The sequence below is a fragment of the Triturus cristatus genome, chromosome 11 (genome assembly GCF_964204655.1).
Source record: "Triturus cristatus chromosome 11, aTriCri1.1, whole genome shotgun sequence".
NCBI classification, from domain to species: Eukaryota; Metazoa; Chordata; class Amphibia; order Caudata; family Salamandridae; genus Triturus; species Triturus cristatus.
This window is the reverse complement of record NC_140594.1, coordinates 525,808,538-525,821,388: the sequence shown is the minus strand read 5'-3', so window position 1 is coordinate 525,821,388 and position 12,851 is coordinate 525,808,538. Positions and strand designations below refer to the sequence as shown.

At 36.0% G+C, this 12,851-nt stretch overlaps 1 protein-coding gene across 1 annotated transcript in view; it reads left to right on the top strand.

Annotated features, from left to right (window-relative positions):
* LOC146784513 (zinc metalloproteinase-disintegrin-like berythractivase) overlaps positions 1-12,851 on the top strand; it is a 2,362,040-nt gene that overhangs the window by 1,992,851 nt on the left and 356,338 nt on the right. The window contains exon 13 of the mRNA XM_085632969.1: positions 9,516-9,605. Within this exon, the coding sequence (XP_085489095.1) occupies positions 9,516-9,605 (90 nt within the window). The remainder of the gene's footprint in view (positions 1-9,515; positions 9,606-12,851) is intronic.

Genomic DNA, 12,851 nt, shown 5'->3' with positions numbered 1-12,851 from the left:
TTTTGACACACTTTGACTTGTGTGACAGTGCTGTAATAGTACTTGTGGATCATTTAGAGGACCCTTGGTAATGATGGCCCTTGCGTTTGCTGTTGCTTCTGAATGCATTTGATGAGTTTTCCTGGGACGCTTCTGCTCCAGGTGAATTGGATCTTGGCTCTGGTTCTGCCGATTTCCTTATGGCTGTGGGTACTACTTCAGCGACTGCTGTGGGGGTAGGATGGGAACACTTTTGCTCCGTAAACCTGCTCCGAGGTGTGTCTCTAGGATCATTGTGTGCGGTTGCTGAGAACAGAAATATTTTGTCTACCTCTCAGAAGACATAAACAATTTGGATGTTTTGATTGGTGGGAACTTCTAATTCGGTTTTTGAATTCTAAATTCCTTTTGAATTGCATTCCTTTTAAGTTTGATTTTTATATTTTTTGATTATGGCTTTCTGAATGCTTCAGCGCCAAACAGTACAATTGCCTTTTACAAATTTTAGATGGATAGATATACATCACGTAGCATTGCTCTGGATTGCTTTTTATTAGCGTCAGACAGCTTTTGCCGACTTATGTCCAAGGAGTGGTTGTCACGTGGCTGAGTTCAGCCTGGAAGAAACACTGCCATTTTACATGCATTCGTTTCTAAGTTGCCTTCTTTTCCACACGATGACTTTTGACACACGTTGACTTGCGTGACAGTGTAGTATAGTTTCTCTGAAACTATACTGCTTACATTTCTACTTCAAGGGCACACTATCACTACACCTTGAACATTTAGTACAAGACCTAAATTATTGTTGATCGTCCGTAAGGTGACAGAGCTATCAAAGGACGATAAATAATGATAGACTGGCTGAGGCCTCAGCAGGGAAACATGGATGCTGTTATTATATTAAATACAGATGCATTTCCGTAATTACATCAGAGGAGAATTCTGCTGTCACTGCGAGGTCGCTGATGTCAGAGTCTTATCCCAGGTGATTCCTGTTTACCCTCTGCTAGGAGGGATGTCCAGCTTGTGAACCTGCATACACTTACCTTCAGATAATGGGAAGTTAGATCATCCAGTATGGGATTTTTGGCAGATCCCCTACCCTAGGGAACTAGGTTAGGGAGCGCTTGTAGGAGTACACTATACGCAGCACTTATATGCTAGCATATATACACTGCTTTAGCCCAATGGTGGAATTGTTTATTGTTTTCACTGTCCTTATCCTGCTAATCACCTTCATTTGCTTCTGTCTATTAATCATTGCTGAACTAAAAAAACAAAACGCCCCTATGTCATAACGTATGAGTGGAAAGATACCTCTCTCTGGGCCAAACAATTTGTACAGATGGTAGGTGATTCTAAAAATAATCTTTTCTTCTAGTAAGTGTCTCTATCTAAAAGATATTTCTCTAACTATTGTCTACAATAACACAGTACAGCATATGGTTTCACAGAGATACTATTCAATCCAATCCCGAATAAAAGACCGTTTATTACAGAAAAAACAATGTCATATTACATATTCAATCAAATATCGTTTGTGACCTTCCTCCCACTATAGGTTACAATCTAATCATATAAAAAACGTTAAAACATTAAAACAGTCGACGCAGCATTTCGGTGTTTAGTTCAATATTTTCACCTTCTTCAGGACAGAAAGGTTTCATAAAATCTAAACATAATAAAAAAATTATTAGTTAAGAAACCTAGCTTGTACTGTATACCCTAAAAACATTATGCACTATAGTTTTTATTTTGCACTCACATTTCTTACTTGCTGGCACTAATACTTAATGCATCACTTAACTTTTGGCCCTCGCTATTACTATAATCTTTCTGTCTTTATATGACACTTCAAGTTCTCATGCTTTAAATCTTGATCATTAAGACATAGCATTTTGTAGACCTCAGGACAGACAATTAGCCCACATATATTGCTCGTTATATACAATAGGTTCCCTAAAAGGAAAAAGAGAAAATAACACTTAATATTAGCATATTCCTTTTTACTACATTTCTAAAGTATCTGTTATCAATACTTTTTTTCGTACCTTGATTATACGATGGATTATGTCTATTCAATTACATAATCTGTGGGGATAAAATATCTCACCACCGTTAGGGCCTCAATAAAAGTGCCTCTAAGTAAAAAAAGAACATACAATATATTTTTATGATTTTCATAGGTGCAAATAATCCATATGTTAATGATATATCCATCGTTAAAAATAAGAAAGATTCATGTACCTATTGATGTGTTAATCCTTTCTTTATATCCGTTAGAGCCACTGTGTTATATTTTAAGGTGGAGGGTTTTATTGATATAGGTTCCTTTATATAAGAAATTCTATAGAGAAAACAACAGTTTATGGATCAATTACAATTTTGGCAAGCAAAAATGTTATTTTATTTTTCTAAAATATATGATATATACTGGAAACAAGCTTACCTAGTAGTATGAAATAACTGTCAAGGCGGGCATTATAATTTTTACCACTATACCTTTTGGTTTTAGAGATTCTAATCAGTTTATATACTGATTATGGTGCAAGGTTTAAAATCTGAAAGAACGAAAAAATAATTTCATTTATATACTCCTCCTGCTGAGCTATTCAACCATGCATGTAAACGCCTTTACTACCTTTATCATTTCTCGTATCATTGTTATATCTAATAGAAGTTATTCAATACGTTTGTGTAATTTGTGGCATTTATATACGTATTCCAATTGGCCATATCCTAACCGTGACGTATTTTTATTGGTCTCTATTATAGTATCGAAAGTATCTTGGTTATGAAAAATCCGAGCTTTACTCTACTGAATAAAAATTGGAATTAAACCATGGCCAAGCGTTAGTTTCTAGCTCGGGGTAGGCTATGGCCAAGTGTATCAGTCGGCCACAGCATCTTAAATACAATCATTTTCGTATAGATATTTTTCAATGTATTTGTATATTTAATGGCATTCATCTATATATTCATTAGCCACATCCTGACAGTCACGTGTTTTTAATGGCCTATACCTTCTTATCGGGGATATCTTAGTTAAAAAACACTCCGTGCCTTACACTGCTACCGTAAAATTAAATCATGGCCAAACGTGGGTTCTGGCTCAAGGTAAACTCTAGCGAAATACATCATCAGACCGCAGCGTCTTAAATACAACCAGCGTCACAGCTAAAAGAAATAACCGTGTATGCATATTTTGTTCGCTTCCTATAAACTTCAGTTTATCTACTACTCGGACTATATTAGAGTAGCTTAATGGCTCGTTTTAATTCAACGTGCCTGTGTAGTCGGCACCGGCCTCCCTGCTCTAACGGATATCCGGGGTAAAGTCAATGAATGACTTCCTGGTCCCTGTCCTTATATACAAATCCGATCACCATGGCTGGATATCGTAAAAGCAATCGATTTAAACAGGTTTCTGTTTACATTGATGGTTTTTTTATAATAAAGTTCTCTTAAAAAAAGCCATTAACAAATACAGAGGATCACTAAATATTAAAGCGTAAAAACTATGTAACATTCTGTTACGGTTTATGGTATTATTTGTCTATGGCGGCCATCTTGTAATGTCCAGAAACACACGCCCATATATTAAATAAACATAGTTATTTATGTAAAATCACCATCCCCTTATTTTTTTTAAAACATTTTGAATAGGGATACAGAGACAATAGTAGACTAACCACTACATGTAACGTTCTGTTACGGTTTATCATATTATTTGTCTATGGCGGCCATCTTGTAATGTCCAGAAACACACGTCCACGTATTAAATAAACATCGTTATTTAGATAAAGTCACCATCCCCTTATTTCTTTTAAAAACATTTTTGCACAGGGTTACCAAAACAATAGTAGACTAGCCACTCTATGCTGCTAGTTAGTATGATATATGTCTATTAGTGTAATATCTATGGCGGCCATCTTGAACTTTCTAAAAAACTACTATACACTTTTTTTAAATATCAATCCGCACCTCGGATTTTTTTTTATCTCATCTTATTATCCATAAAGGTATATTCTTAATGTATACTAGATTTTCATTATTGAGTGGTCAATATAGGGAATGGGATCAAATTGGAATATTAATTTACTGGCATTTCAGAAAAGTAAGATACCATGCAAATGCTGAGTTCATAAATGTATTACATGGGTCCTATTTGATTCTTATATAAGTCTCTCACACTCCTCCTTATTGTTGAGACCATTTTTGTATGTGTTAAAATATGACATATAGAATTGCTCACGTTTTTTCCTTTTGCATAAATGGTCACCCCCTCGAGTACTGAGTTGAATAATTTCCACACCACACCATTTCAAGTCCTCTATTTTGTGATTGTGGGTGACCCAATGTTCCACTAAGGGAGCTGTTCTTTTTACTGTCCTTATTGCTGATTTATGTTCAATAATTCTAGTTCTTATTTCTCTGGAAGTTTCTCCGATGTAGCCTTTATTACAAGGGCAAACAATCAAGTAAATCAAATTTTTTGTTTTACAATTATTGAAACTCTTTATATTATGTGTCATTCCATTGTAATGGATCACATTGCCCTTGATAATATTGTCACAGTTTTTACAAGTACTACAGGCAAAATTGCCAACTGGAAGGGGTGCGTTGTTAATGCTACGTTGTTTGCATCTTTTCTCTTCTCTGTAAGTGTGTACCAATCTGTTACGGATGGTACGATTTCGTCTAAAGCTGAACATAGGTTTAGGTAATCCTCCATTCTTTTTTATCATTTAGTAATTGCCAATTTCTATTAATGATATTCTTGACCTTATTACTTACACTACTAAAGTTAGTGACAAAAATCAATGGAGGATTCTGTTCTGCTACTACTAGTGATTTAGGTGCAAAGAGAGATTCTCTATCGTAGTATTTAGCTCTTTTGTAAGCTTGTCTAGTGAGCCTCTTAGGATATCCTCTATCTAGAAGTTTCTTAGTCAAAGCATCAGCATGTTGATTAAAATCTTTCATATCTGTACAATTACATCTGATTCTAAGATATTGACCAAAAGGTATGTTGTTTTTTTGACAAATAGGATGATTACTATGATAGTGGAGCATTGTATTCCGGTCCGTAGGTTTCGTATAGAGCTCTACGGACAATGTGCCAGCATTATGTTTAATCTTAATATCTAAAAAATCACAGCTCTCCTTATTTATACTTAAGGTAAATTTCAAATTAGTGTCCCCAAGGTTTAACCAATCTATGAATTCTGTGAGGTGCTCTATTGTTCCTTTCCACATGAAAAAAACATAATCGATGTACCGGGACCAGCATGTGATATTCTCATAGAATGGAGCTGCGATATTAAAAATGTGTTTGTCTTCAAAAGCTGCCACATACAGACAGGTCAGACTAGGAGCACACGTGGCTCCCATGCTGGTCCCTTTGATTTGTCTATAATAATCATTCCTAAAAAGAAAAATATTATTCTTCAAAATAATTTCAACACATTCAACCAAAAATGAGGAATGTGAGGACAATTCGTCGGTACCATTGGACAAGAGGCCCTCCAACATCTTAATGGTGTCATCCTGAGGTATGTTAGTGTAGAGGGCCTCTACGTCCAAGGTCACCAGCCATTGGTTATCCACATTATATGCTAACTTTTCAATTCTAGTTATCATGGCCGTAGTATCTTTAATATATGCTGTCTGGCGTACCACCAGAGGTTGAACAAATGTATCCACGTATTTACTAAGTGGTTCCGTCAAAGAATCAATGCTTGAGACAATAGGCCTCATCGGAGGATTTAGAAGATCTTTATGGACTTATGGTAAGCCATATATTGCTGGCACTTTTGGATGAGTATTTTTGAGAAAGTTGTATTCATCAAGGCACAAGATTTCATCATCTTTAGCAAAGTCAAGAAGTCTCATTACTTTATCAGTGAGAGTATTCCACTCTTCCTTTCTAGATTTTTGATAATGGGAGGTAATATTTAAAAGGGAGAGCATCCTTGTGTTATAATCCTCCGTATCCATCACAGTGATGCTACCTCCCTTATCACCTGGTTTGATAGTCAGATCCTTGCGTTTTTCCAGATTACTAAGGGCTATTTTCTCTGCAGAGCTTAAATTATTATTCCAAAAAAGTTTTTTATTAAGAAGATCATCAATATTTTTCTCAACTACCTTTTCAAATAGCTCGATATTTTTTTATTAACAAGATTTAATGACGGGGTCCATTTTGACTTTGGTTTCAAACTGGATTTATTGATTGGTGGAGTATTGGAACATTCCTTATTATTAAAAAAATCTTTTAGTCGGATTTTTCTAAAAAACTTTGTAGGTCTCTCTCAAGATTGAATTTATCAATAGGGGTACAGATTGCATATCCTAATCCTTTCTCTAATACTGATACCTCATCTTTAGTAAGGGTCATACTACAAAGATTAATGATTGGTGCCTTTTTCTCTAATCCCACATCGTTTGACTCCTGGTTTTTATGTAGGGATGTTTCTGCGGTGGGTTCTGGGGGTGAAAATTCCCTCTCTCCGTCCTCTGCCCCGAAATTGCCCAGGATTGGGTTGACGCTGTTCTAAAAAAGAGAAGGATTCCCTACTAGTACTTGGAGTAGGTTCCACTCCTTTCCTGGTATCTTGTATGTTTTCATTCTCAGATTCTGAACTTGTGTACGAGGTATCTAGAAAAGTTACTCTCTTTTTCTGAAAATTTCTTCTTGGTTGTTGCCAGTTTATGCGATTATACACATCTTCCCTTGGTCTATCGAAGAAATCCTTCTGTAGATATGAGTATACAAACTCTAAATTCTATTTAGTTACATCTTTCCTAAATTTATTAGATTTTTTGTTTAAGAGGTACTCCCTATATCCTGATATATCAATCTGGATTTCCTCCAGCTTTTTTTTAGCGTCTTCTAATGAGGTATTCTCCTTTAATTTTACTTTCATTTCCTCTATCTCTGATCTTTCAATGATTAATATCTCATTGGCTGTTTCTATAATCAACAACATCCATTTCCGACTACATCGGTTAGCGATGAATGTCCTATTCTCAATAAACTTGGGATTTCCAATAAAAATACCTGGCTCATTTTTTACTTGTAAGCCCCTGGGTATTATCCCTTTCTTGCAATATTCGAATAAAAAATCGGCATGCAATTCAGTTCTAATAGTTTTTTTCTTATTGTTCCATAAATCTCTTCATTTTTCTCTTCGTCACAGTTACTTGTGGTGACAGAAGAAAAATTCTTTGAAGTGCCATTTATAATTTTATTAAATTGTTCTTCTGAGAAACCATAAGTTTTAGGTGCGTCCATTTTTAATTAGAATGGTCGATCCCCTTGATAATATGGATACCAAACAGCAAACTGTAAACTCCCCAGCTAACAAGCTGTACAACTCAAAGTTAAACAAGGAAGGGAGATACCCCTATATACTTACAGGGACGGGGTATAATAATAAACTAAAAAAACAAAACGTCCCTATGTCATAACGTATGAGTGGAAAGATACCTCTCTCTGGGCCAAATAATTTGTACAGATGGTAGGTGATTCTAAAAATAATCTTTTCTTCTAGTAAGTGCCTCTATCTAAAAGATCTTTCTCTAACTATTGTCTACAATAACACAGTACAGCATATGGTTTCACAGAGATACTATTCAACCCAATCCCGAATATTAAAAAGACAGTTTATTACAGAAAAAACAATGTCATATTACATATTCGATCAAATATCGTTTGTGACCTTCCTCCCACTATAGGTTACAATCTAATCATATAAAAAACGTTAAAAACATTAAAACAGTCGACACAGCGTTTTGGTGTTTAGTTCAATATTTTCACCTTCTTCAGGACAGAAAGTTTTCATAAAATCTAAACATAATAAAAAAATTATTAGTTAAGAAACCTAGCTTGTACTGTATACCCTAAAACATTATGCACTATAGTTTTTATTTTGCACTCACATTTCTTACTTGCTGGCACTAATACTTAATGCATCAATTAACTTTTGGCCCTCGCTATTACTATAATCTTTCTGTCTTTATATGACACTTCAAGTCCTCATGCTTTAAATCTTGATCATTAAGACATAGCATTTTGTAGACCTCAGGACAAACAATTAGCCCGCATATATTGCTCGTTATATACAATAGGTTCCCCAAAAGGAAAAAGAGAAAATAACACTTAATATTAGCATATTCCTTTTTACTACATTTCTAAAGTATCTGTTATCAATACTTTTTTTCGTACCTTGATTATACGATGGATTATGTCTATTTAATTACATAATCTGTGGGGATAAAATATCTCACCACCGTTAATCATTGCTGCACATATATTTTACACAAGGATTACAATGTTTCATTGAAACACATCTTTGTGCATTTCTTGGGCATCTCTTTGGTTATACATCAGTGACTCAGCAAAAAGGTTCAAGACCTGTTACCACAATTACTTGGGGAGTCAGGATTGTCTTTTTCAGTGGTTGCCCAATCCACTGTTTACCCTCTCAAGTTTAGGGGTACTTATAGAGGTACTGTAAGCTAGCAGGACTGTAGACCAACATACTCTGAGGAAGTGCACAAAATCAGTCTGGCACCATCCCAGCGTCTATGTTGATCAACAAACTTGCAGCTTCTACTGAGGAAGTAGAAGCCATATGACAACAATACTATGATAAATCTGGCCCTCAATGTCTAAACCACCTCTCTGCCCCCCAACACCTCTTGGGCTATTGTCCTCTCCAGAGAAGAGACAATGCAAGTAATCACTGGCACTGGGTGGTATGTTTTTGTGATCTCAACCCTTCGAGCAACTCCCTCATAAGTGAACTATCCCGTTTCAACTGTAAACTCAGCTACTGAGCATGCTGCAGCACAATAGTTGAGCTTTTATTTCTTCCAATCCAGACTTCTGCTAAACATTCAGTCAACCAACTATGCAAAATATATACATAAACCACTAGCAATGTTACAGACGTTGAACAAAACTAAAGTCTTAACGTCCCTGTGAAACATGTCCCCTAAACAACAGTGACACCACAGTTCTCACCCTGAAATGTTCGTAGCGACCAACCATATAGTTAAAAAAAAATCTTTACTACAAAAAAACAGCTAACACCCACAATAGGCATAACCTTTTGGCTTCGCCAAAGCTTGTTTTTTAAGCCTGACCCTTTTCTCCAGTTTTATTGTGGTGTCGTAGTGAAGCGGCAGACTGGAGGTAGAAAAATGGGGTTGCTCCTGTGACATACCTCCCTCACACTAACCTCCTTTTCGCCTGAGTTACGATAATTTCTCCTCATACGGGTGGATCTGCAGAGGAGACTTGTCTGCATTCAGACGGACAGTAGTCTGATATCTTTGCCTTTAATTTGAGGACTGTGGTTCTAAATTAAACTGTAGTTGTCACTGTTGTTGACATAACTTGGATGTGTTGTTTAGTTAAAAACATTTGTAGATAACGATGATAATCACCACAGCTGTTTATCAAGTGACTCGCAGTTTTTTAATACTGTAAAGATTTACTTTCCATTTTATTTTGTCTTTAAAAGGAATGTCGGAATCCTTGCTGTGAAGCTGCATCATGCAAATTGAAGCCCAAAGCCGTCTGTGCAGATGGAGACTGCTGTGAGAATTGCCAGGTGAGAACGATAGGAGAGAAAACTAATAGTGAAATATTTTCAAAATAGCAAATTGACCACAACAGTGGTATTTATTATAGGTTAAGGCGCCACAAAGAATAGTCACACATATTATTATTTAGAATTGTGTAGATGACGGTGCTAAAAGGTGAGAAGATCCACCCTACTTCTCAAAATGGGGGTCTTTGCCCTCTACAATAGAAAACACTCCTTAGCACACGTGATAGTTACAAAATGCAAATATATATAGCGCGTTTCCACAGATGCTCAACAAAAGAATACAGAAAGGATTTATCTTCTTTCTTCTTAGTTGTTCTTTTTATTTAATGCAAGTCTTCTCAGTTATTCTTAACAGCCAACAGCCAACACGTGTTTCGTCGCTACAGGGGGATGTTGTCCCGCGACTTTCTCAAGGCTGTGTTTATATAAAGAAATATAAAAGACCAGTATATGTATTGGGATAATAAACAAACGTAAGACAATAACATTCCTCAAAATCTGAGGTAGTGGGATAGTCACCAAGTTGGTGTAACTCATGCTCCAAACGTGAAGAAAATTAATATCATTGAAATTGAGAACCAAAAGCAAAGAAACACAGAATGTACCTCTGTGGAAACAGTAGATCTATGAACCTAATAACGATGGAGAGAACAAAATTAGGTGTGTAAAGAATGGTTTGTCTAATGCTTAAGTTTCTCCAGAAGAAAAAGAGAGAAAATAAACCTGCTACTATTAGCGATAGCGTGTGAAGTAACTCATTCCAGGTGTTTAAGGGATCACGTAAGAGTGATCTTATGCATGCATTGGCTAGGTGAAACACCCGTGATGTGCATCGGTGCAAATAGCGTGATGAATATATTGATGAAAATATAGCTACCTATATTTTGAGTGGATACTGTCTCTGAAAACCATAACCAAAATATGTATGACGTAAATTGAGCTGTTCACAATTCACTCCATTTGAAAAATTTTCAACATAAATATTAAGCTTATGATGAAACCTACTTAGTAAGTGGTGATAATTCCAAACCGCCAATGGTTTCAGGTGTGGCGGCGTCTTAAGTGTTGGAAGTGTTTATCCGGTTCTTGTTGTTTCAGGTTTAAACCTCTCAGTGCTGTAAAGTTATGTAAAATCGAATTAGAAGTTTTATTGTCAAAACGGCTTCTTTTCTAAATCTAACAAAATATGCGCTGGCAAAGGACTAACCAAAATTTGTTTGAAAAAACGGTTTAGAAAGGGCAAACATTGGGTGGATGCGTATCTCAAATCAGCTATATCGATATGAGTGTTTCTGCAAAAACTTGCCAAAATAATGCCAAAACTATGCGTGGTATCCCATAAGTAACAGGTATAGTTATCCAGAGTTAGCATAGATCTACAAAGTAAGGCCACAATCTGAGAACTTAAACTTTAGGATCGACTGCTGTAAAGTGGAAATCAGTATCTTGATGCCAATAGATATCATAACTACATCATCTATGTCGAGAAATAAAAATGCTCTATTCATAATTACGTTATTGTGCCCCCTCGACACTTCTGTTCCAAATGTTAAGCTAAACCGTTGCGTGTGCATTAAAAAGAGTTAAATGTATCTATACCAAGTCACGAGTCGTGATGCCTGAATCTCAATATTCACGTTTGCTTACCTTATTCGACTAATGAGGAAGTCCTCCGTGACGCCAGCCTTTAGTTGTGATGCCGAGTGCGCTCGTGCAATGGGTTCCCCACCCTAATTTTAAAGCCGGCAAACAAACCCCGTGTGTTCACGTAGTCCGTGAATTACGTTCTGATTCTCAAAGAGTAAATAGAGAGAAAGGACTAAAAATACCATTCTAATTCGTCGGCCATCTTAAGACGTGACTCAAATGACATGTGTTTATGCTTAGTTGGACCAATAAAAGCCTTGAGTATTAAACTTAATGTGTTTCCACTTAAGAAATATTGTGATAAGTAACAACTAAAAGAATAGAAAACCTCGGATAATCCGAAATCAATCTAGTAATATGATTGATATAACATAGTCTTCAGTGAATTCGACAAAGATAATTATAGAATGAATTGCTGGGCTCGAAATATTTGAACCCTCAGTCTAGTCATTTTAGTAATTATATATGTTGAGAAACTGTATTGTTAGGTTTGTAGTGCAGGGTGAAAATTTGTGAGTAAACGAAAACTAACTTGTCTCTCCATCCATTAGAGTCAGTACAGTAAAGTACAATAGTACTAGAATTAATCCGTAATATTGGTGTGTCTATGTAGGTTCTAAGACACTTTAGAATATTCTAGGAAGGTTACTCGTATTCAAGAAAGCATATTATTTGTTGTCCTTCATGCTGAAATACTTCTAGAAGGGGTAAAAAGAAAGTTACACAACAAAACATCTGCATCAAATATTCATACTAGGTTCGTTAGAAATAACATTGCTGGTTAGTGAATAGACTCAACATGTCTGTTCTTAGAGCATGATATAATTTCATTATATCGATCTGGAGCTACTACTGAGTGCGCTGTACATAGTCGGTCTTTCTGATTAGTACTTATATGTAATAACTCTACTCTTGTTTAGATGATATATTTTATGTTTGGGTTTCATATGTTTATTATAATCTGTTTATAAAAATGTTCTCAAGCACATTATTATTTGCCTAGAAAGTAGTGCAGTTCATTGTCAATGTTAAGACCCTGTTCCACACTACGCAATTTTAAAATCCAATGTGCCTCTCTCTGCCTCAATTTAGACACACGAAAAGAGAAACCCAAACTGAAAGGTCAAGACCAAAAGATTAGACTAATCACTGGGTACAACAACTGGTCGGGTATTTTAAGAAAGAGCCTCAACAGACACTGGCACCTACTTAAGACAGATAACTCCCTTAGAGAGTTCATCACAGACAAACCAAACATTACATTCAGAAGAGGGGTCTCACTTAAAAACATACTTAGCCCAAGTTACCCAAAACCAGTCAAAAGAACGAATTGGCTGAGCCAACACTCAGAAGGGCTTTTACAGCTGTGGTCATTGCAGTTCATGCAAATGGGCATATGATAAAAAAACTGACTTTGAGGGACCAGGAGGTAGAAAATTTAAAATTTTCACTAACATCAACTGCCTAACCAAATTTGTGGTCTATACAATTGAATGTAAATGCAAAAAGAGATAAATCGGCAGTACGATCAGAACACTACGAGAAAGGATCAGTGAACACACGAGAGCAGTCAAACAGGGAGACATGAGATACCCTCTA